Below are 26725 nucleotides of genomic sequence, written 5' to 3'. Positions count from 1 at the left end.
GGATAGAAAAAAGAGCGGGAAAGTGATTTGACAAGGTCAAATCCGCTAAGGGAGTGATAGGTAAGTCCCTCTCTTGAGAGAAGGAAAAGAAGGATTGAGCTATAAGCATAACACAGTCAAGTCTCTTGAGAACCTTGTCAACACCAACTCAAAAATTGGACTAAGTGTGCCAAACCCCACCAAACCGACAATGGTGAGTGTTGGGATAAAAAAGGCCTAGCTTAAACATGTAAAACTAGGATTCTCTTTCCTTAGCTGACCATTGAAAAGGCACGATTCCTTCTTTATCAATAACCAACTCAACCATATTGAAATCTCCACAAAAGGACCTAGGTGGTAGGGGCAAATGATTTGTCATCCAACGCCACAGGTGTGAACCATCCACACCATCATTGAGAGCATAAGCATTAGCAATACCAAAGAATGATTTTGAAAAGACAATGAAGTCCACACAATTCTCCACATGGGATCAGAGTCGTGCAAAATAACTGAAGAAAGTAAATGAGGTGAGAGAAGAGTAACAACGCCACCTCTGCTAGCCTCATCTTGGGAAGAAAACATGGCACTATCCAACCATAAAACATGATAGGCTGAGTTAAAAAGAAACCCAACAACTTTGACCTCTTGAAGGCAAAAAACATCAATATTACCAAGCCTACACTTGGTATCAAGAACAAAATATTTTCTAGGGAGGTCAGTTAGCCTCCACACATTCAGTGAGAGAAAATTCATCACAAACCAGCTTGCATGCCATCCTTGTCCCCAAGAGAGGAGAAACTGTTATGCAAGAACGTAGATGAATCAAATGAGGGATCACCTATGGAGATGAACCTCTCTATTTCTCCCCACTGTCAAAAAGCTCTTCTCGGCCTTTTGGGCTGCAGGAATGATGAAGAGACTAGGTAGAGACCATGGAGACTGCTTGCAACACTTAATCCCATGTGGGTTGAGGTTCTCAATCCGTAGTACCCACCATCCCTTAAGCATTAGGGTTTGAAAGAGCCAAAGGCATTAGCAAGGGAACTAGAGAGACAGGTGATGCCAAACTTGACCTGGGTCATCCAGTGTCTTGGGACGAGGAACATGCTTTAGCAACAACATTGCCCTGCCCTTTTTCACAACAATGGTCCATTCATCTTTTTTAGCAATCGACATCGGTTCAGCTTCCGAAGCTGGCTGACAGTTATGCTCCAACAAGGGACAATCCCTAATCTTGTATTCCATGGACTGACACTGATAACAGGTGTTTAGAAGATTTAGGTAAAGCACCTTCTAGGTGAAGGTAGTTTAAATTATATATTAATATTACATCATCGATCAATTTTTAACGAAAATAATAATAATTTATTTCAAAAATAAAATAAAGAACACTCTAATTGATTTGTGATATTGCTATGAAGATTCAACTGTGTGTAGTTTCTTGAGTCCAGCTAATTCACTCTAATTGATATTTTTATTGTTGCAACGATGAACACTTATGAAACAAATATCACTCGAATCATTTTTAACTTTCCCCAAGGAGAGCTTTATAACATTTCTCACTAGTATATTTAGACCTAAGTTATAGTTTAATTTCTCATTAGTATATTTAGACCTAAGTTATAGTTTATCTTACAATTTTACTTGGGGCGCTATCAAAATTAGGTATGTAGATGCAACCATGATTTAACACGAAACAAAATGAAAACAAACAAATAATCGACGTAGTCTAATTTATTTTCCTCTCTTTTTAAATAAAAGCCTAAAACCGCAACACAATGGGGTTTTAGCAAGGTTTTAGTCCTTGCACTGGTATCTACTTTTGCACTGTGATCTTCTCTTATACAATTGATTCCAACTTTGCAGCGTGTCTCTTCATCGGATAATCTCATCTATTTTCTCCTCTTGTTGTAGATTTCAGGTAAATATGTGCACAAATTTTAATATTATCTTCCCAGTTTGTTTTCATTACTTGTCTTTGTAGGGTATCCGATTCTAAAATGGACTCTGATGTTATCTGGTCAAGCCGTCACAATCGATTTTCAGGTAGCTGAAACATTTCTCGCTCCACGCCATTTTAAAATTCTACTGCTTTCATCCTTAGGGTTTGAGTTCGGTCCCCATTTTTATAATACCTTGCCGGTACACTACATTTTATATCATAGACCAAGCCTAAGTATTGCACTCAAAATATGGATTTATTTCTGGCAAAAATGAGTGAGTACTGCCATGGTTGACAATCCAGGCTCTACCCCCGCCAAAATTTGCACATGAAGCAAGTGAATACATGCCTTTTGTATGTATTCCATAAAACCAAATTCTCGTCAAAGAAAATCTTTAAAAGTCCTTGAAGCATTCTCAAGAATTTCATCTTGTTAAGTTCGTTCAACCTCTAGCCCATAACGGCACAGTTGATGATGCATTTGGTCAAAATGAGTTAGGTGCATTTTGTGTATTTCTCTATTTTGTATGCGTGTTCCTATCACGAGAGAATAATAGAAATTGTGAATTTAACAGGTTGACCACATGTATGCTGCATGCAATGGGACAGTGTTAATACCTCTAGATGAAGCCTCTGTGTGGTATTTGGTGGAATAGTCAACACATTATAAAGAATTGCACGCTGTTACAACTCTCCCTTTTAGATCAATTCAAGATTCAACTTTGAACAATGACTCAAATTTGATTTCAAGTTTGATTAGAAGTATTTCGAGAGGATTGGACTTAAGTATGAAACATTAAGAAAAAATATTATTTTCTTCATACTTTCCTTCTGGGATGCTGGAAATTTTCCTTCAGAGAGCAGTAGGATCATACTGAAGTGATATGTTCATGTTTTCAGAAGAACCTTGAGAGCAGGCATACCTAAATGTTACATACGAAAAATTAGTGACTATTGGTGGCTTTGAAAAGATTTAACTTGTCTTTGCTTCTCCACCCATGGATTAATAGCTGTAAAAATCCTTGCTCTAGACTTGGAATCATGTTTTACTTCAAACTCTGAAATTTTGTTTTTATTTCCTGATGGCTTCTGTGAGAAGCACTTTGTTTCAGAGCATGAGAGGGTGATGAGAGGTAATTTTCTAAATGTTTTGTAGTGGCCAAAGTCTGAGATTGCAGAAAAAAGGCTTTGAACTTTTCTGAATTTGGCATTATGTGTTATCATTTAGAGAAGGGCAGACTAATCTGAAAGTTAAGAAAATTAGGGTCTGAAGCTCCTTTGACACACCTCAGTGCAGGGAGTATTTAATGGATGATTTTGCCCTTTGGCAACTGTATGCTTTTTCCTTCAATGAACACAATCAATTACCTCCAGGACAATAAATGAATGATTTCCTTTAATCTCAAATAGCAGCATATTTGTTGTACTTTATGGCCTACATTTTGGAGATTAAAAGTTTGAAACCAACAATAGAATTTGAGCTACAGTGTAAATCAGTATTTTTCTGTTCCAGTCTGTTTTGTGGATATGTATATTGCATGGTAGAACCAAAGAGAACATATGACAGGAATTGTCAGCAGATTTATCTAATCTGTGGTTATAAAATACAGTGGATATCAGCATATCCACTACTCAGGACAGTAAGATATACGATTTTTTTTTTTCCAAGATTGATACTTATTTTCGTTAGCAATTGGATCAAGCCATATCATTAATATCATTGTGATTCCAATCAGTGTTGACACGAGATAAAGCCACTTGTTTCCCTACATATTAAGAAGATTATTCAATACATTCTTGGCAATGTTTATCATAAATATTAAATACCAATCAACGTGAAGATCATGACTGATGTTAATGAAGGCACCTGCAGTACTAACTGTTTAATCAATTCTATGAACAACTAAAGGATTGACACCATCAACCATAGATGGAAAACCTCACTTGACTTGCCAAGACCAAAAACTCGGGAACTTAAAAAATTACTTAAATTTAATTAAAAGTACTTTCTTTTTAAATAATTCAATAAGAAGATGCATCCAATGAGTTAATTAATGAAAGCACGAAAGAAACACGCAAAGTTTAGATATAGATAAATGCAAAGTGGGTACAGAATTGGTTTTCTCATGTGGAATGTTGATGGCGGGAAGTAAAATAGTAAATAGTTTCTATAAAACTAGAAGTAAATACATCATTGGAGTTAGTTTCTATAAAACTAGAAGTAAATACATTATAGCAAATAGTTTTTATAAAACTAGAAGTAAATACATCATAGCAAAATAGTCCGAGAGTGAGTTTGAGCAATTTTGGCTTGCTCGAAAGCTAAGATATCGATTTGTCCCCAGATTAGGTGGATTCGGAGGTGGATATGTTTGGATTCTTGATGCGTCCGAATTCCTTGTGGATTCTGGCCAAAAGCCAGCCACAGGCCTTTGGATGCATCTGGCTTATCTAGAGGCTTGTCACTAATTTCCGGCCAAAATCCATAGGGAATCCAAACGCATCTAGAGGAATCCATAGACCCAATGCCCAAAAAACTAATAAAAAATGCCCAAACTTAAGTTAATTTTATTTGCATGTGTTCTAATTATCTTTCAGCAGTTGGAGATGATGACGAGAATGTGGATTTGCTTGCCAATCCTTATGATTCAAACTTTGTTGCATATTAGTTGATTGAATCTTCAATCATGAACTAAGTTTTTATTTTGTTGGAATCTTGAACATGACCTATTGGAACTTATTGTCTAAGACTAAACTCTAATGTTGAACAAACACATATTGATATATCATTTGAATTTTGAAATATCTTCAATTTTGATAAAGGGTGAAGTATCATAGTCATACTCTTAAATGATTTGTTTTTGTATATTTTTTGCATTTATTTGCATATATATACACACATACACACACACATATATACATGCTTCCTCCTGCATCCGCGCCAAATATTTTTTTCCCTCGCATCCCATATCTGCATCCAGAATCCACTCTTGAATCAGCATCCGAATTGGTAACTTAGCTAGAAAGTAATGTTTGTGTTGGATGTGAGCAAGTGGTTGAGCTAAGTCTGTCAGGACTCAAGAATATAGAATTGAAACCAAGTGATTCGTGAGAAAATGAGTTAGAATCATTAGAAAATCATTGTTCCAACTTCAATTTGACTTCAAACAGCTAAGACAAGTTGAGGGAGATAACACTACTGAAGGCATGCTGAATCCTGAAATTTGGCTAAGCCTGAATTTTTTTGAAAACCCCCCAAATCTAGAATCTGCATTTTAACTCCTATAAAGCTAAAACCTATCTCAAGCATCTAGATAGTATTTATACAAATATAACTTTTAAGCATAAGTTAAATGTAATTTGTACGTAATGTTATATTTGTTTAAATTTTGCTGCTCCTGAGCTGCAAAAAAGACTAAACAATGCTGCAAATGCAAAATGGTATAAAAGACATTTTTGGGCATTTCATCTCCGATTTCACTGCACGGGTGAGTGTTTTCGCAAAACTCAGCGAGTTTTGCCCTTGCCTAGTTGCGAGTTGCCAAGCAGAAAAACTTGGCTTGTTTTCCATCTATGTCATCAACAAGGGTGGTAAAAACGATACGTTCTATAGACCATATAAAACTAATCATATGGTAATGTGTAGCAGTGATTAGTCAAGACAAACAATAACCAGTGCCAGGTAAAATAATATTAACTTTGATTATGGTGAAGGCAGATATCAATCAGTCAACAATACTTACGGTTAGCCACAGATAAATATACAGATCAATATATAATAATCTAAGTTACTAGATTCTTTCCAGCAACCCTCAAAGTCTAGTTTGATTTTGTACAAAGCTTGGTCCTTGTCAAATTCTCCCCAAATTTGTCTATCAAGCCACAGATTTGCTGCAAATTTTGTTGAGGAACCTAGACAAAATATGGAGTGAATTTTGAAGAGCTTGCTGCCCAATGGCCGAACCCAGACCGAATTTGGTCTCAAAATAATTTTTTGTATTTTTTTGAAGTGTTTTTTTTGGCCTAATTTGTTCTAGTCGATCCTCCCAACCCTAAAAGTGACCACTAAAAAGGCCAAAAATGAAGGTTTATCAATCTTTCGGTACAACCTTATATGTCGTTAATGCTTTTGTGAATGAAAACGAAAACTTGCTTATATGGGAAATCCAAATTGTTGATTATAGAGGAATTTCTATTGAAAAGCAATGATATCTTTGAATCCAACACTTAAAATTTAAATACCAACTTTTGATCTAGCCTGGTTAGAAATCCTCTAACCAATACAAAATAAAATATTTGATAACTGCAATTGTCTTTTGACGATTTCTTTCATTCTCAAATTGTTGCTTTGGTATGGAAATATGTCCCATGCATGGGACCAAGCGAGTGTATCATGTTGTATGCATGGTTAAATGATGCAATTAACATCCTATTGAACTGGAAGATAGATATGGTAGTGTATTTTGCTATGTTGTTTTTGTTACAAGCTAGAGTTGCCGTTGCACCAAAAGATCGACCTGTTAATGCCCAATACAACCACTAGACTTATAGAACACAGGAGGCGGTTAAGCCCTTGTCACAAATCCCGAAGGGGAACATTGGCGGTTAGTCCAACAATCCCCCTCTCAGCATTACCCGAGGAGATTTGAACCTGTGACCAAGCTCTGATACCACTTGTTACAAGCTAGGGTTGCCGTTGCACCAAAAGATCGACCTGTTAATGCTCGATACAACCACTAGACTTATAGAACATAGGAGGCGGTTACGCCCTTGTCACGAATCCCGAAGGGGAACTTTGGCAGTTAGTCCAACACCTTTACTATTAGTAGAGTGGTGTATGGACTTATTTTTTATTGCATATACACACACACACATATTTTTAAATAAACGTATGTTTTTGTATGGACGAACGCATTATGCATCCGAACCTAGCCCCCCCAAAAAAAAGACGAATTTAGAACCCGAATCTCAAACCTGCATTTGTACGGGCAACTTAGATAATAATTAGTTAAGAAATGTCTTGGTAAACAGATTTGTCCTTCTCTTGTTTCTTGTGAAGATATGACTCTTAATGCCTGAATGATAAACAATATCTATTTACAACAGTTGAAAAGCCATTCTTTGATTACTGGCTTCTCTCTGAATTGGTAGGTACAGCTCCTTGTGTGAATGATGTTCAAGGAATTGTGTTTTATTCCTAAAACCAATATAGGGTGTGCTCTTAACCCGAGAGCAGAAGAGGCAAACCAAGTTAAGCCTAACTAGAACTTAATTCAGGCAAGAAAGACTTCCAAACATTGAAACAAATTCACGTATCCACACCTCTTATGAATCCATAAATCTATTCGCATAAGACTAGAATAAGTTGAAATTCAAATCTAAACTAAATCTGATAAATCGGGAGAAACTAACAGGATCCTTTCGTCCAATGAATTATAACAATACTTATTACATTCATTTGTATTCTGGAAAACAAGGGAAATGAAACTCTGTTCTTAATTAGTTCTTTGTAAAACAGAAAGGAAATACTAACTAATCACAACATGTACTGGAGCGGAAAATGATTGAAATAAAATACCATTCAGTTGGCTCTGCAACAAATAGTACTTCACACCAAAATTTTGCCGACCTTTGATTAATCATTGAATTTCATACATATAGGATTTGAGAGATGACCGTTACAATAGGAATATTAATCGGTTCATCTTCTCTAGATGACAAATGGCAAGATGCCAATTTATCATATTAAAACATCAACAAAGATTTCAAAATTTACAACAGAAATTGAAAAGGGGGTAATTTGAATCACTTGGACTTCTTCCCCTTTTCAGTTTTCGTCCTATATGTTTTAGTAGCCACCATGATGGGAATCAATTCTTCATGATTGGGTACTTGTACGTTGGTGAATCTCAAAAGCCACCTTGAATGTTCTAGAGCTAGTTCTTTTATTTTATTCAGCTGCCTTGTCACTTCTTCAGCAGCCATGTGCACGCATCCCCAAGTGTTTGCAGTTTTGTCACTCTGTTTTGACTACTTGAAGCTATCCCAAACAGATTACTCAAATACGTAGAGAAATTATTCTTCATCACTTCTACATTAATAAAGGATTTCCCTTGCCCACTAGTTTGTGACTCAGTGTGCAATCCTCGCATGAGCTCAAATGCTCTGTCCTGGGTCTTCTTTGCTTTGTCCCCTATTTCTCTGAGTCCCTTCTCAGCTTCTTGAATCATTTCCAGCTTGAATTGCATACTCTGGAGCCATTCATTCAGGGGTTCATTTCCTTTCTTCAGAATCTTTGCTTCAACTGCATCCTTTGCTTTCATCTGAATAACCATCTCCAGGAGAGAAATGCAATCTATACAGCTCGTCCTTTCTCCAGCAAAGATATTATTGTTAGATGTAATATTATTCTTTTCAGTTTCTAGTCGAAGGATACTATTTCCAATTTGGTCGATTAGGGAAACTCCATCTACATTGAGTTTCTCGATCCATTCCTTTCCAATTTGACCAAAATGTCTATCTTTCTGGAGGAGCTGCGATATGAAAGCTTGTATGTCTTCTGCTGAAGGATTTTCAGTAGCAGGCACACCGGTGATAGTTGCCAATGGAAAACCTAATTGCCTGATAAACCTTCTTACTCTTCTATTTCAGCTTTCATTCTGATCTTTGACAATTTGAGGTTCTCCAGTTGCTCTTCTATCACCTCATTACCCGATTTCCATAGGCCTACTTTTGTATCATGTCTAGCCTCTCTAAAATCAATTGAATGCAGAGTGAAGTCCTCTGGTGTCATATCTTCAATTCTCCCTGCCTTGTTTGGTTTTGCTACCTCAATAGTTAAGTGCCATTTTTCTGGGTCTTGTCCCAATATTGACAAGGTCTTCTGCTTTTTAGCTTTCACTATGGCAGATCCTAAGTGCACCGCTTGAGATACAACATCCTTTGAGGAAACACTTTCATCTTTTCTTTTCCTCTTCTTCTCCAAAGTATCCTCGAGCCAAGACTCTGTACTAATCACTTTGGAGGCTGTTCCAAGTGATTCAATGCTGAACATTTTCTTCTTTACTGGAGTCGTTGCCTTTGTAGTTGTAGAAAAGAGGTTCTTTGGATCTCGAGAAAGAAGCCGAGATGAACCTGGAGCTTTCTCTTCTTCTTGAGTTTTCTTTGCAACTTCATCAGACTCAGTGGATTCACTACTACTACTTTTATCATCTCCAATCTCTACTATTTGAATAGGAGAACCAGCGGGCTTTAGAATAGGAGCACTTACAGATGGAGTAGGGCTATGATGAGGGGATAAGACAGGGGTACCATGAGGAGATGGGGTTGGAGAAGGCTGAGGAGACGGGGGTAGAGTGGCATGTGGAGATGAGATTGGAGCAGGAGCTCCATCTTTCTGCTCTTCCGTTCCTTTTTCAGCTTCAGCTTGAGCTCCGATGACTGGTAGTGATCCACCTTGACAGGTTGGGGCTATTGGAACATTCTTCTGTGGGGGTTGATCACCTCCTCTTGCGGATTGGGCTGGTCCTTGAGCAGCTGTGGTAGTAGCACTAGGTGTGGCACTTTGAGATGAAGCAGGAGTAGCTGCAGGTGGAGAGGCTTGAGTAGTTTTGCTCTTGCTCCGGCCTTTCTTAGCTGTCCACTCAACCCACTTCCCAGTCCTTTTGATAATTCTTGCCATCATGACATCGAAGTCTTCTTCTATGTCAACATATGGTTTGGAACTAATGGGAGTATTCCTCAACTTAGTCAAATATGTATTACTGTACATATTTTGACCATCATCTTCCAACCCTTCCACATCTAAATTTATACCATATGTCTTTACCTGATCAATTGTAAATTTGGCAAAGGCACAATCTCGACTCTCCAATTCATTCTTACAATCTGCCCAATAATCCTTTATGGTTGTCACATGTTTGATTATGCTTCCAATTTGAAGCACATCTCTGGCATATCCATTTGGATCAAACATGGGCCTTACTACTTCACACTCTTCCAATTTGTATTTGCTCTCGAATGCTTTGAGTATATTCTTTGCATCCAATCTGGTCTCACAACTGTATGCTCCAACTTTTATAGGAAATTCATAACCTTTCTTCTTCAGGTTGGCGCTCAGCACGTTCACTAGGATTGCTTGCCTCACGATCTCCACGAGCACGATCATATCATCTAGATACCTGGGCAACTTCAGTGGAAATCCATCAAATGCTGCAAGACGCAAATAAGAAAATGATGAGAACTGAATGAAATAGCTGCCAAATTGGCTGATGGTTGCCATCGCTTCTGGACTGAACCTCCACTCCGGACACCCTTGGAGCTCTCTGCAAATCCTCATGGTGAATGCATCATTTACCCGGATATATTCTGCATAACTATTCTGTAATTGCAAGCATGGATAAAACTCGTAACTTTTTACATTATCAGGAAAATTCTCAATTCTAGGGAGTCCCGGCCACAATTGAAGAGAAGCCAACATGTATATCAAGAAAGAGGACTTATCACTAGAGTCGCCCAATTAGCATATATCTGATAAGGAGATAGTGCAATGATTATGTAATTGTTTGAGCAGCGATAGTACTTATAAAAGAGTAGGGGTTAATTGAAGAGCATTGATATTTCAAGATAACTAATAGACTAACATTAGTATATTGTTTAGTTTCTTCACCAAAGGTTGCAAACTCCCTAAGACATGAGACATGTCTCATGTAAGATGACTCTTCGATCATCAAGGAGGGTATATATAGTTATTCAAATCAATCACTCAAGGCATCAACGAGATTATTCTTATTTGTTTATCCTCAACAGATTTGCTCTGCTTAGAGCAATCAGCCAATTCAGCATACCTGGTGTACGCATACAGAGTATTGATCAGAGGCAGCATCATCTGTTGCATGAATCAATTGTTAGATCAGACGCAGCATCAATATTATTGCAAGAACATATCTACATAATCAGAGGTGGCAACTCTTGCTGTACACAATACTATTTTCAGCCTTTGCATGTATTAAGTGTTTGTTACAGAAGCAGTAAACTATATTGCTTGAAGCAATATAGAAATGGAAAAATAATAAAATCATTTTTGACTTCTTTGTTACAGCAGAAGTTTGTCGATTCACTTTAGCATATCTTTCACTGTATAGTAGTATACATTTGAGACAGCAAGTGGTATTGATGATTAAAAATCAATATCTATTTGTTCCTGTGTTGTCAATCACACAAGTTATAATTAAATCAGTAGTAGAAGGAAATAAGGTATTTGTCCCATGATTTCCAGTTATGCCAAAAAGGGGACACTAGACATTGGGGATACTCTACTACAGAGCTAGGGTCCAATGTTTGGGGGTTATTCCAAAATGCATTACATGAAGTTTGAATTAACAGAGAGAATAGCCTCATGGTAATACTGGTAGCCTTAGTGTGTTGTTTGCATCTTCATTGTTCTTGCATTAATGAGTTGAAAGGATACTGTGGTCACACCAACTTTATGTACATCGATTATCTTGGTATCTGAGGCCTTGATTTCGAAATTCGCTTTCTTTGTCTTTGTTATTATATACTCCCTTTGAATATTTGTGTTAGTTCTATGTAGAATGAATGTTACCATTGTATTGTTTTACTAGATAGTCTTCTATTTATTGGAGTATTGGTTATTTGAAAGGTTTTTAGAAAGCAGTCATGGATGGAAGTTTTTGAACATTTCATGTCAATGAATTTTTTTGTGATTCTGATAATTGTTGATTTCTTATTTAAAAAAAAAACGTTCAATAAGAGCTTCTGGATGACAGCACTATTCATTTAGCAACAAAATCTGTTGACATTTTGAGAGATGTGCATCTTCTCTCTTTGATAAGTTGAAATTTATGCATTATGCAGGAGAGCACACAATGAATTTTAATAATGTAAGGGTTCCAAAGATGTTAGGAGGGGGTCCTACTGGGTCATTGGCAAAAGCTGCAGTGATAGGCGGTCTTGGTATTTATGCCGCTCTCAATAGTCTTTACAATGTGGATGGTGGTCATCGAGCAATTGTGTTTAATCGAATAGTTGGTGTCAAGGACAAGGTATCCTCTTTCCATATTTATCTAGACATTTATGTTAAAGTGATTTCATCTGATTTAACATATGCTACTGTGCCTGCTTCTAAACATTCTTTATAATTGTTATTGCCATCTTTGTTTGCATTGTCAATTGTAATGTTCATGCTGCAACAAAAAGCATGTTCTGGGGCTCTTGTCAAGCTTACTTGGTTGAAATATTTGTAATAGAATAGTTTTCTAATGTTGTCTAGCTGATTTTTTCTATTTGTTTGTTTGGTTATAAATAGCATAGTTTAAAATAACTGCGAAATATTGCAAAAACCGCGATATATCACGAGCTACACTGCCAAATGAAATTAATGCACCATATATCGATGTCGGTAAATTGGAAAAACTCGCTGCATTTTTTGGGGTTTAAACCGTGCTAAAAACAAAATAACGACAAAACATTTCGTTGACTGTGTGGTCAACATGAAAATGCGTTAGGTTAAAATTTTAGGTATTCTAATATGATACTTTCGTTTAAACTTTTTGCCTTCATTCCAACTGTGACGGCTACGTTTTTTGGTCTTGCCTTCATTCCAACTGCGATGACAACGTTTTTTTTGTCTTGCCTTCATTCCAACTACGGCGGCGACAACTACTGGACAACAACGACTGCATTTTGCAAATTCCCTTCGCATTCTAAGTCCTGATGAGGAGGGTACAAGGAGGGTAAGAGTATTCTTGCAACGCCGAGTCTTTGCATCTGCAGGCCGCATTTGGGTTTCAATTTGAAGATGGAATAGTGGGCTCTCTGCAAGCGACGACTTCCACAAGCGACGAGTTCTAGTAAGTTTTCTTTTATACTTTATAAAAGTTAGCATATTTAAATATGATTCAATTTAATAATTTTAATTAATACATTTTTGCATTTGCTCAAATTAATTTATTTTGTTTTAGGAAAAAATAACAAATAAACTTTAAAATACTATAATACAATATAGTAATACTAATTTTTTTTTTTAAAAATTAAATTTAAAATATATAAATTATTTTAAATGTAAAATTGTTAAGAGTTTTAAGTTTTAAAATTTAGATATAATAAATATAAACTTAAAGTATTTAATGTAAATTTAAAATATAGTAAATTTAAAGTAATTTTTATTTTAATTATACTTATTTTAAATACACAATAATACTGTTTTATTATCATTTTTAATTTTTTACAAACTGTTAGCTTGTAATAAGTTAATAATAGTATTTTTATAGATTTATAATTATTAATTATTAATTAATAGATTTTTAATACATATTAGTAGATTTATTATACGAAATAGATTTTAATAGATTAATAATAGTATTTCAACAAATCTATAAAATATTAGATTGTTACTCATTAGACGCTTTCTAATTTATAAATAGTTTTTTTTTGTTAGGTACTGAAAGTCTACTTGTTTCTTGACAAAATGGTTGGTGGCAGAGGTAAGGAACCTTTATGGAAACATGGGATCCCAGGGTTAATTGATGGACACGTCAAATGTATGCATTGCAATTGATGGACACGTCGAATGTATCCATTGCCATAAGCATATGACTTCAGGCATAAGTTGATTTAAATACCATCTTGCGAAGATTGTAGGCAATGATATTACACTATGTTCGGAAGAGGTTACAAGAGCTTTGACAAGTCTACAAAAATATGCACAAAGATAGAAAAAAAGAGGATATTCGAGGCCATGGCAGCCCTAATGGGGACTTCTAGTTATACAGGATCTGGAACAGGTGGAGAGGATTCTTTTATTGGGCCTCGGATATGAGGATCGGGAAGTACGAGTGGGTCTCTAGCAGACTTTTGGGTTCCATGTAACACTCCTATTGCTCAACCTAGCTTGCTAGGCACTGCATGGAACAAAGAGATGCATGAGAAGACAAAGGTGGCAATTATAAGATTTTGGATCCGCAATGATATGCCCTTCAATGCTTTATGTAGTCTATATTGGGATCAAGTGGTAACTTCCATTTCTTTGTTTGGTAAGGGGTTCAAGCCCCCAACTCCCTATGAGGTGACTGGGCCGTTGTTAAATGATGAGGTAAGAAATATTCATCAGCTTGTGGAAGAGCAAAGAAAAGTTTGGGATAGAAAGGTTGCACTATTATATCTGATGGATGGACAGATGGCAAGAATGGGATGCTCATCAACTTTATAATTGCTTCAGGGGGTAGTTGGTATTTCTAAAATCAGTTGGTGCCTTTGATCAAGTTAAAAATGCAGAAAATTTGTTTAACATGTTGGATGAGGTGGTAATAGAAGTGGGAGTGGCTAATGTCATCCAGATTGTGACTGATAATGCAGTTGCATATGTGGCAGCCAGTAGACTTCTAACAAAGAGACATTCCACATTGTTTTGGACCCCTTGTGCTGCCCATTGTCTTGATTTGCTTCTTGAGGATCTAGGGAAATTGAGTTGGGTGGAGAAGGTGGTTGAAGATGGAAGGAATATTGCGAAGTACATCTACAATCATACATGGGTGTAACAAATAGTTTTCTTGGGTCTTAATTAACAACTAACATACTCAAAGAAATACAGTTATTTCTTCATTTTTCATAGGAAGACAGTTAAATCAGTTCTCTTCATTTGAAAGAGATTGATGGTTAAAATCAGTTAGACAATTTTTTTTTAACTAAGAACTTAAAACACCATCAAGGAATTTACTATAGAAATTTAAAACTACGTACCATGGAATTGGAATCGAGAAATCATTGTAGGGATGTTTCTGCAATCACCCAGATTAGTCCACAAATACTACTATAGTAATATCAAAACTCCACTATAACAATATCAAATAACAACTACCATCCAATACCTGCTATATCAAAATCAAATGACGAATATTATTAAATACCACTATATAAAATTAGGGCATCACATGCCATTGTATCAATTAGGGCATCAATTACCATTAGAGCATTTAGGGTTTTAGATACCACCGTAACACTTAGGGCTTTAGTTACCACTGGATCATTTAGGGCATCAGATACCACTTTATCAATTCGGGCTTCAGATACCACTGGATCAATTAGGGCTTCAGATACCACTGTAACATATAGGGCTTCATATACCACTGTATCACTTAGGGCTTTAGATACCACTGATTCAATCAGGGCTTTAGATACCATTGTATCACTTAGGGCTTCATATACCACGGATTCAATTAGGGCTCCAGATACCACTGTATCATTCCTTTTCTTGTGGCAATAACATAAGATTAGAAGATATGCTTACATTTATTATTCATATAAATGAAAGATTGATATAACATTCCATTAGATAAATCTCTCTCGCAACTAAATATAAAATAATTGTAATGATGAGAAAACTTAATTAATCTTACCTTAGTCTTGCATATACATCATAAAAGTAAAATACCTGTTTTTGGTAACCAATTGAATGTATAACTTATTTTTGTCTGTTGTACGTCTGACAACTTGGGGAGAGGTGAAACATTGTCAGGGGCTTAACCACCCAACCTCGGACCTTAACTTATTCCCCACACAATCTCCAACAAGGAAGGCCCTCCCTACTCGAAATTGGACTTGGAACATCTGTCATCTACTGAGTATCCTGGTATTTAGACACACCATTCGACTTGACAATAGGAGATTACAATAACAAGATTATACATGAGCTATTAAATGATATTATTCTAGATTTAATGTATCATATTTGACTTTTATCTTCTAAGTCATTGCAAACTCCATCTCACCTCTTCACCCTTTTCCATGGCTATACAGCCGGTGATTCCTAGGTGTTCGGATCTCAGAGCAGTCGACTCTGCCTTTTGATTCCCAACAAATTCATGAATAACATATATGTTCTAGCTTATCACAATCTGTGATTTGAAAAAGATATTCTTAAAAATTACAAAATTTATTATTTAATTAATTAATTTAATCATATCTGATTTCTCTTCTGTGTTCTTGCAGATTCATTCCATCTTTTCACCTTACATGGCTATACAGTTGGTGAATCCCAGGTGTTTGGAAATTCTGATCATTCTGCTTTTTGCATAAGTTCTAAAAAGATTCATTGATTAGTATATCTTATCATGATCTGTGACTAAAAGAAATATGTTCTTGAGACTAATTGAAAATGTTATTGAATTTTGATTTCCGAACAGAATAATTCATCCAGGTTTTATTGCACTTAGAAAGCTCTCTCTTAAGAGATACTATTTGACTTTTTCTATGATGATTTTGGATGTTATGATAGTTAAGAAGAAAAGTCAATAACAATGTCATGGAATATTTGGCAAGCTTATAACTTATTCTTGGAAAGGAAAGAAGTCTCTAAGCCTAGCCGGCTGCTAGGGGAAATCGAATTAAAAATATTGGAATATCACAATCTGAAATGATTACACATGACCTGATATAAATTTTGGATTTGTCTGAAGTTAGTAAATTGATTTGAATCAGCCTTCCCCCAATTGCTTGAAACATCGCTTCAATGCATATGATCTTTGATTCTCAACCAGAACACTTTTACGGCAAGGTGCAGAAAACGTATTGCTTGAACAAAGCTTTAAAAATGTTATCTCAGGGAATTCGTCACAAAAGAAATATGAAATCGGAAATAATAAGGGCGGAGGAAGATGCTAGTAAGATGTAAGTCGTTGCATACAGGAGTTTGGGTGTTAATATATGATCCTCTCTCTCCTCACAAATTCCATTTTAAATAATAATTTCTGGTTTCTTGGCTCCCCGCCGGTTAAAAGATTATTTCCGAGACTAATAAGAGGAAGTTGGGTTCTTAAAAATGAATACTCTCAACTCCCTTTCTCGATTTCTTATAATATAATAAGGTGGCTCTTTGGCTATCGTAACATAAGAATTATCTTTGCAATTAAAAATGCTAAGTGTTAAAATCGATTGCAAAAGAAAGGAAAATAAAAAGGTTGGAAGAAAGAGTTGGAAAGATTATAATTTAATTTTGCCAATTTATCATGCCAAGTGTTAATTGGTTAAAAGCAAAGAATATTAAAATGGAAAGAATAGAGTTGGAAGATTACAGTTCGAATATATCATTATATCTTAAATATTATTAGAATTTATATATATATATATATATATATATATATATATATATCTACATGTGAATATATTAATGAGGCGACATCATTTTATTAAATTATTATAATATAATGGTGTCATTTCATTTTTATATCTATATGTACTTATACAGATATATCTATTATAATAATATGGTAAAAGATCATATTAAATCCTTTGAGGTACGTTTTATATTTTAACCCAATTATTTGTGTTTCTCAAATTATTTATTTAAATAGCTCATGCGGGTCCCAGAAATGTATCTTGTTTCAAGTTGCTAGGTCCTCAACCCATCTGCCCAGTGATGGTGATGCTCTTGTGCCTAATTCTTTTTTGACAATGCTTCCACCCCTTCGGTGTGTTTGCTGCAAGGAAATTCTCTGTAATTAAACAAGTTATAAATAATCATAATGGCTAACCGCCTATTCAATTTCATGAATTCATGATAAATAATTATAACGACTAATCATCTTATCATTTCACAGGATAATAACCAATTTAACTGTCAACTGATTTCATGTGAACCTCAACAGCTATATTTTAAATTAGGTCAAAAATTGGGATGTAACATATTATTTCCCTTGTGTTTCATTGTCCTCGATGAAATTGAAATTGTAATGAACATTATAAAGGAGTATTTAAAAATTTGGAATGTAACGTACCATTCCCCTTTGTGTTTCATCGTCCTCGATGATCTTTGCAATTTAGACACTGAAAGAATATTCCAAGTACAAGATGTATATATAGCATCGTGATATCATTTATTTTCAAAATTGGATCAAAATTTAAATCATACTCAAAACTCAAGGTCCATTTTTACTTCAATGTTTCTAGAAAGATACTTGCATGATATCATAAAATTAAACACATACCTAAGTTCACTTTACCGTACTTGTGGTCATCTCAACATCAATTGAGTTGATTCTATTTCATATTCTTGTCATACTCATGTAGACACTCACCATATCATTAGTTCGATTCCATATTGATATCTTTATCTAAGAGAATTTTCAAGGTACAATAATTGAGAGTAAGATAAGTATTCAAAATTGGAATTCTTCAACTAGCAAGTTCTAGATCTTGATCATAATTTAAATCACTAATACATACCATTTGGTATATGGCACTTATTAATGGTAGATCATTCTTGCAAACTTTCAGATCACTTGAAAAAGATTAGTGAATCCATGTTTTTTCATTTATGTAACCTCTGCCTTCTTGCCCATCTTATCACCATAACATTTCATTAGAATATTCATCTCATGATAGAATATACACTTCATCTCCAAAATAGTATACAACAACTCAGTATGTAAAGTCAACATCGCATGTGTATTATACATGTATAACAGTGTGTCAAAGGGTAAAAACATGATATACTATGCAAGATCATCATACATCTATTCAAGATCATAAGCATCTAAACAATTCATAAGATTCTTATCGAGTAGCTCATCATTCATCTGTAAATATTTGGAAGTTTATCTTTTTCCATTTGTATGACCTAGGCTTTCATGCCCATCACAATTCATAAGATTCTTATTGAGTAGCTCATCATTCATCTGTAAATATCTAAAAGTTTATCTTTTTGCATTTGTATGACCTAGGCTTTCATGCCCATCTCGTCAGTGTAATGTTTCAAGGAAAACTCAAGTCAAACAAAAGTTTACATCTGTAAATAAGCATTAATAGTTTCAATTATGCTAGTGTGTTTACTCCATATTGGAGCACAAAATGATCTTGTTGTTTAATCAACATTAGAAAGGATCATGGTTCACGATTTTGTTTTCCTTCAATTCAAGTTCAAAAATAGATAAAATTTTATTACTACCATTTCATATAAACAGGAATATAATTGCATAAAGTAAATGCCGGGAACATTCAATTGAAATGAAATATTTAGCCATCAATAGGGTTTTGATAACATTTTATCAAGATTATAGAAGCTGTTTTGGATTGTGCAAGCTTTGGCCTCAGACCATACTTATTCCACACATTCTAACATATTAGAATGACCCTCCCTACCGTGGAATTGGGCTTGGGATGTTCTTCAGTCCAGCCATCTGAGCTACCGGGTGTTTTGAGTGCCCAATCAGTTCTACCTATATAACTGATGTTTACGGACATTAAGTGATCATAGAATGACACGTATGCCTATAAGCTACTTTGGCCAAGGATTCCTGATGGGTGCATGGACCCGATCACCACCACTCGACTTGCCAATCATTTCATCTTCTTAATTCTGTTTCATCTTTATGATTTTGCAGTTTATACATTTGTCCATTTTATATCATCTCAGCGTTTCCTGGCTGTTTTGGATGATTTTCCGGTGTGATTTTCAATTTTTGATTGCAATATGGTACATTTTATGTCTTTACTCAATTATTTATGTTTCTCAAATTATTTATTTAAATAGCTCATGTGGGTCCCATAGATGTATCCTATTTCAAGTCGCTAGGTCCTCAACCCATCTACCCAGTGATGGTGATGCTCCTGTGCTTAATTCTTTTCTGACAATGCTTCCACCCCTTCGATGTGTTTGCTGCAAGGAAATTCTCCGCAGTTAAATTATGAATTATTTAATCATAAGTAATCATAACGGTTAACCATCTTCTCAATTCCATGAATTCGTAATAAATGATCAACTAGCTTGTTATCCTTACTTGAAATTATAATGACTATCCATCTTACCATTTCGTAAGATTATAACAAATTAAATTGCCAACTGACTTCATGTGAACCTCAACATCGATATTTTAAATTAGGTCAAAAATTGGGATGTAACAATGGGTCTCGAGTCTTATGAGAGAGCACACTAGTGGTAAGGATCTTGTACGAGCAGGGGTCGCACGCTTTGCTACTAATTTTCTAAACTTGCAAAGCATATCTAAGACATTGATAGACCTCAGGTGCATGTTCTTGATAAAAAATGCTTAGAGAGTCCTTATGCCAAGAAGCCTGAAGCAGAGAAGATTGTGAGGATTGTGTTTGATGCTAGCTTTGAAAAACTAAGGGAGGAGACCCTCAAAGTAAGTTTTCGAGTCTTCATTGATGATTTAGTAATTAATTTTGAAATGTTTTCATTGGCCGATTTTTGTATGTTTTATTATGTCTAGGTGTCAGAACCGTTGGTGAAGGTTCTACGAATTGTGGATGGGGATAAAAAACCTCATGGGGTTTTTATATGAGGCCATGGATAGGGCAAAAGAGGCCATTCAACACCTATATAGGTCAAATGAGACCAAATATAGACCTATATGGAACATCATCGATCGTAGGTGGAACTGACAACTCCACCAACAAATTCATGCAATTGGCTACTTCTTGAACCCCAAGTATTATTTCTCCAACACTTCTAAAGCAGATGTAGAGGTGTAAATTGGCATGGACACATGTATTCGAAGATTGGTTGCTGATACGGACCTCCGAGACGTCATATTTGATGAGTTGCAGAGCTACAAGAGGGAAGAGGGGCCGTTGTTTTCTTCTCCTGATTGCAAACGTAGGAGATACATCTTGCAGCCAGGTAAAAAATAACATGTGTTTAGTTCTATCATACCATTTATTTCGCTCATGAAGTTTTGTTGGTGTAAATAATTATTCACTATTTAAACAAACTTAAGTTTACTTAGGTTAATGCATTATTTTAATATTTATTTATTAGTCACCTAGGAGTATGTGCACTCTTGTGAGGAGTTGTTACATCCCAAATTTTTGCCCTAAAAATTTAAGTTGTTTCTAGCCGTTGATATATTATGTTAGTTCTAGAGGTTATTTAGTTTTCATGTTCATGTGAAATTGAATCAATTAATTTTAGCCGTTGTATTAGTTTGATCATGTTCATGTGAAATTGAATTAGTTAATTATAGCCGTTGCATCAATTTGATTATTAAATGAAACTAGTCAGTTAAATCTATACGTTGTGCTCATGTGAAGTGGAATTAGTTAATTTTAATCGTTATGTAATGAGATTTCCTAACGATCATTTGATGATTTTGCTTAACAAATTATGAATCTCGAATTGATATTTTGGTAAGAATATTGTTGAAAATGTTTGCAGGATAAAGACCAGAGAAGGAGGGGAAGCATTACGAAACGACGTCATCCGGAAATGGGATAATCATATGACCTAGTTATCAAGAATATTAGGTCTGATCTAAAAAAGTTGCCATGGCAAGATTGTTAGGGCTTGACAATAAATTTCTAAGTGGAAAATTGCATGAGCTAAAATATATATATATATATATATATATAAAATTATTAAAATAAAATAAAATTCTTACCTCTATTTATTAAATAATAATATCATTTAATATTATATCACTCTCTTGATTAAAATCACAAATAAATATTTGCAAAGTGGCACTATTATATTAGGATTTATAAGGATTTATAATACAATAATGTCACCTTGAAAATACTTAATTATAATCTAACCAAGACAATAGTATAACATTAAATAATATTAATAAAACTTTATCACCTTTGTTCCAACGATTCATTTTTCCAATTGATGGAATTCAAAGCGCATATGAGTCTTGTAACAGCAGAAGCTGAAAAGCCATTTCAATATCTTTTAATATGTTTGCCTCGTCGTTTTCGGACACACACCAAAAGATTTCCGTTTGTTCCTTGCTCTGCCATAGTCTCAGAACTCTTACTATTCTGCAACCCGAGTTCATACATCAGAGGAAGTTTATCTGCCTTGTTTCCTGAGCCATACATCTCTAATTCGCAAGTCATTGTTCCCGTGGAAGCAGCAAGAGGCGTTAGCCAGTACTAATAACCTATCTGCAGGGCAGAAAGTCACGTAAGGAGATACTGTTTTCCTTTTAAAATTTTTGCTTATTTTCTTTCTATTTTGTGAACTTGTAAGTAGAGAGTCGAATTTCCTTAGACTTAACCTTGAAATACTAGTTGTTTGGAAGCAAGTAATCATGTCCACAATTCTGTAAGCATTGAATCATGTAAGTAAACATTTTTACATTTTCCTTATTTTATTGAGCTGAGTCGGCAGATGATCAATATGTACTCCATTCATTAACAAAACGAGTTGAAATGTATATACTCTTGTATCTGTACTTATGTCTATTCCATAAGAAATAGCTGACTTTGAATGATGTACTGGTTTAATATAAACTTATCGGAATTAACTGATTGCCATAATGTAGAATCTTTTGGAAGTAAGATTATTCCATCACCATATATACATTAGAAACTCTGTAGAATTTTTCTTGAAAAGTATTCTTCTGAATTATAGATTAATGATTCCTAAGATTATTCCATCACCATATATACATTAGAAACTCTGTAGAATTTTTCGTGAAAATTATTCTTCTGAATTATAGATTAATGATCCCAATTCTGAGATAAGTCAAATTCCAAATATAGAAGAAAATTATAGGCTGCAAGACTAGAATCTTGTGAGTACATGCATGTTGAAATTAAGGGTTCAGGCACCAAAGATGCACCGGCTTGATGGCCTGTTAATGGTGAGGAGGTGTAGATGAACCTGTTTAAGAAAACAAGTATGATATGAATCAGTAACTAAGTAATTTCAAATAATCTAATAACTTTAGCTCATGCAAAAATCCACTTTCGAAGTTAGTTGTCAAGCTTGAGTGGTGGAGATCGGGTTAAAAACCCACATCATGAAATCTTTGGCCAGGGTGATTAAAAGGCATATTCGCCACAACAAATTGATCGTGTTGTTGTCCTGAAGCTTCAGTTATTCTTCTAAATAGCTGTTGAGACCTCAACCCACTTGAATACTCCGATGGCTGGATCAATGAACGTCCTGTGCCCGACCTCGAGGTAGGGAGGGCTGTTCTATTAACTTAGAACTTGTGGGGATAAGTAAAAAAATCCGCAGTTGGGAGGTTAAGCCTATGATAATGCTTCTCCTCTCACCAAAGTCAGAGCTTGAACAACCAATCAGAAAGATTATCAACTAAAAAGTAAGTTCCTTCTCATCTGAAAGTATAGTAAATTTTTATTTCAAAATTGTAAGTTTATTTTACTTAAAGGAAAAATATTATCTGGAAAATCTAGTTATATGTTTATTTTCAGTTTAATTATATTAGTTTAAATTGACATTGTTAAACTTGTTAGAATTAACTGTTAGATTTTCAAACAAATTTTCTTGTTTTCCATGTCTTGAGAAAGGAAGTTAAATCTAATAGATAACTGATGAATTTAGTTAGTGGAAAAACCAGTTGTTACAGTTGTCATGTTGACAACACAGGAGTTCGCACCTCTTTTATGCACATGGTGTCTACAACACAGGAGTTAGTACATTAATTAAGCACATGGTGTCTACAGCATCTCCACTTGAGATACACCTCATCATTCTTATCCTATCATATAGAATGATGGATAAGACGCGCGCTTAGTTGTCATGTTTATCTTATCTCCTGGCTCTTTCTATAGACATTCTAGGTGCTTCTTGAGAGGCCTTTATATACAAGCACTCCTAGTGTGTTTGTACATACAATACAAAGCAATGTACGAGGACATACTCTGATATATTGATCATACTCTTTTTCGTCTACAGTTGTGCTTGTGTTCGAGTTCTACGATCTTGGGTGAATCTTGCCCTAAGGCAAATTCTTACATGGTATCAGAGCTCTTGGAGAATCTCTTTTCACATAGCCGTTCAAGACCATTGTTGCTTTATCACCTGGCCTCAAATCCTGAGTATCGCAGAAATTGGGAGTGTCTAGAGTCAGATTTGATATCGCCATTGCGTTCGAAATTCTAATTCGGTGAAAATCGGCTATAAAGTTGGCTACCTTAGGCCACAGTTGATCGTGAGGCAATTTTTTTTTTGCAAATCGTCACCTGGAGGCCTCGATTTGCAAGTTCAGGTATGATCTTTTAGATCTGCAATTTAATTTAATTCAGATTAGTATTTTCTTGTAGGTTTTCGGAAATTTTTTTAATCAGTTGCCCTTGCAGAGATTTTTTTTTTTTGTAGAACTGGGCAGTGACACCTCGGCCTGCAGAGAATATTCGAACAAAATATTCTTCATTTCCTAATTGGCGGGCTATTCAGTGAATTCTGGACCGGATTGCACATCCACTCATGGCGAGCCCAACAAACCAGTGGACTGAGTTCACATCGATTGGAGCAAATAAGCCCAGCGGCTCCTTTTATAATACCCCCCAACGGCTTTCCTTTTACATAGCCTCAGAGTCAATCCCACCACAAACGTGGGATTAAACTCACCAAATTTTGGCAGACGATAAAAGGAATTCCGACCTCCTGATTAGTGCTTCTGGCAATAGTGAAAAATACCAGCGACGCTGCTAGTCTCGACAACAGCTTCTTCCAATTCCGACTACCGTGGTTGATTTGTTGGCGACTGTTTAACTTTTTGGCACCTGTGATCCAAATTTCGGCAACGGTGATTCACAGATCCAACATAGCAACTGACGTGGATTGACGACCCGGCCACGTCTGCACACCCATCCAGTCAGCGCATACGTGCACTGCCTTACTGTTAGCACTCAAACACATTATCTGACTCAGACCTGACACATCATCTGCCACCTGGACCTTTCGTACCTTGCCACATGGACTGTCGTACTACCACGTGTACTAACCGTACTGCCACGTCACTAGGAGGGCTGATTTTTTTGCCACGTAAGCATTTCACAGTGGTAAATTTGACGGCCATCTGACCATCATTTCCAGACATTTTATAACTGCTGCAATGACCATTTGACCATCAAATTTAAGCTCGCAGTTTTCTTCCCTGACCCCTCTCCAAATTCAGCTTTGATTTGACAACCCGACTTTGCAAGGCCATAACTCGGTCATCCGGACTCCAAATCAGGTGCAATTTTTTTTGATTTTTAATAGAATTTCTTGAACTTTTTAGTGGTGGTGTTCTTTTCTGGTTTTGGTGCAAGAATTTTTCAGAATTTGCATTTTCGGGCGACTGTACTTGTTCAATCCTGCATTTTGCAACTTCAAACGCTCCATATGGGCTCATTTGGACACATTTTCGTGTTCCATTTTTTTGAAAGTGCGTTATTTTTCATTTACTTTTCAGAGCTGCATTCAGATAATAGGGTTATGTGGACAGAAATATCACTTTCAGCATTAGGGCCTTTTCTGCATTGTATTGCTTTTCAGAATTGTTGTATATTTGAGCTACAGTGCTTAATTCCAAATTTAGGCCTCAAAAGGCAGTTGTAACCAGCAAAATCAGAAGTCCACCTTGTACATTTTGACAAGTGGCCTATTGTACACGCACCACTTATAAAGCACCGAATCTCACATTGGGGGGGGTTCTTTCATTTGTTTTGCATCTTTGGGGGTTACATTGATTAGTCCATCATGGAAGAGGAAGATTTGATTTACTTGACACCAGACAACTATCAGGAATGGAGTCAATTGGCTATCAAATATCTCAATCAGCATAATGCACTACTATATGCGAGAGGATTTACATATGATATTGAGACTTTTTCCATCATTAGTAGTGTTCTCTTTCTACATACGGATATGGAGGTTTTGGATTCACTTATTGACCTTAAGGCAACTGATCCATATGTTCATTGGATGCATCTTTGGGAGACATATGGAGATCCACACGTTCCTCCATTTCCCAAAAATCTAATACCTGTAGTTGCAGCTGCATCCTCTCTAGATGAGATCACACCTCCAAATGCTCTTGTTGCTCCTCTTGATCCTATTCCAGCCACAGATGCTTTGGATTCAGTGCAACAGGACCCTTTATGTCTTCCTACTTTACCTTCATGTAACGACTTCCCGCCATTGCAGGCCTATTTATGGAGTCTCACATTGAAGATGTGGGAGTCACTATTGATGATATTCGACTTCTTTTTGAGGTGAATTCTTCATCCATTGCCGCAGTGACAGATTCATGTACTTCAACACAACAGAGTACACTTTGTCTTCCAGTTCCAGCCTCAGGTGATGACTTCTTGACTGACATTTTAGGTTTGTTCGTGGAGTCACACATAGTAGATTTGGAGAACTTTTTTGATGATATACCGCTTGTCTTTGCTGAGGACAATCCTTCTACAGTTGTTGTGAGGGCTCACTCTGACCCTCATTTCCATTCTCTACATGATCAGTCTTTACAGGTTGATGTGATTGTGGATCCTTATGTACAGCAATTGTCGGAGGTCTCTTTGTCATTTGAGGAGACTGTTCGTTTCACTATTTACACTTACTTAAGTTTACTTAGGTTAATGCATTATTTTAATATTTATTTATTAGTCACCTACGAGTATGTGCACTCTTGTGAGTTGTCATGTTGACAATACAGGAGTTCACACCTCTTTTATGCATATGGTGTCTACAACATAGGAGTTAACACACTAATTAAGCACATGGTGTCTACAACATCTCCACTTGGATACACCTCATCATTCTTATCCTATCATCTAGAATGATGGATAAGAGGTGCGCTTAGTTGTCATGCTTATCTTATCTCCTGGCTCTTTCTAGAGACATTCTAAGTGCTTCCTGAGAGGCCATTATATACAGGCACTCCTAGTGTGTTTGTACATACAATATAGAGCAATGTATTAGGACATACTCTGATATATTGATCATAGTCTTTTTGGTCTACAGTTGTGCTTGTGTTCGAGTTCTACGATCTCGGGTGAATTTTGCCCTAAGGCAAATTCTTACAAGTT

At 35.8% G+C, this 26725-nt stretch overlaps 1 protein-coding gene across 2 annotated transcripts in view; it reads left to right on the top strand.

The window, feature by feature from the left end:
• Positions 1-1692: 1692 nt before the first annotated feature.
• LOC149541254 (prohibitin-1, mitochondrial-like) overlaps positions 1693-26725 on the top strand; it is a 39960-nt gene continuing 14927 nt past the window's right edge. The window contains exons 1-3 of one of the 2 annotated variants that reach the window (XM_089802268.1): positions 1693-1900; positions 2497-2933; positions 11798-11985. In XM_089802268.1, coding sequence (XP_089658394.1) covers positions 11809-11985 — 177 coding nt within the window. In that variant the 5' untranslated portion in view covers positions 1693-1900; positions 2497-2933; positions 11798-11808. The remainder of the gene's footprint in view (positions 1901-2496; positions 2934-11797; positions 11986-26725) is intronic. The other variant, XM_089802267.1, reaches the window with a different exon arrangement.

The sequence above is a fragment of the Cupressus sempervirens genome, chromosome 9 (genome assembly GCF_028749045.1).
Source record: "Cupressus sempervirens isolate cs-2001-9-10 chromosome 9, ASM2874904v1, whole genome shotgun sequence".
NCBI lineage: Eukaryota > Viridiplantae > Streptophyta > Pinopsida > Cupressales > Cupressaceae > Cupressus > Cupressus sempervirens.
This window is presented reverse-complemented; position numbering and strand designations above follow the sequence as displayed.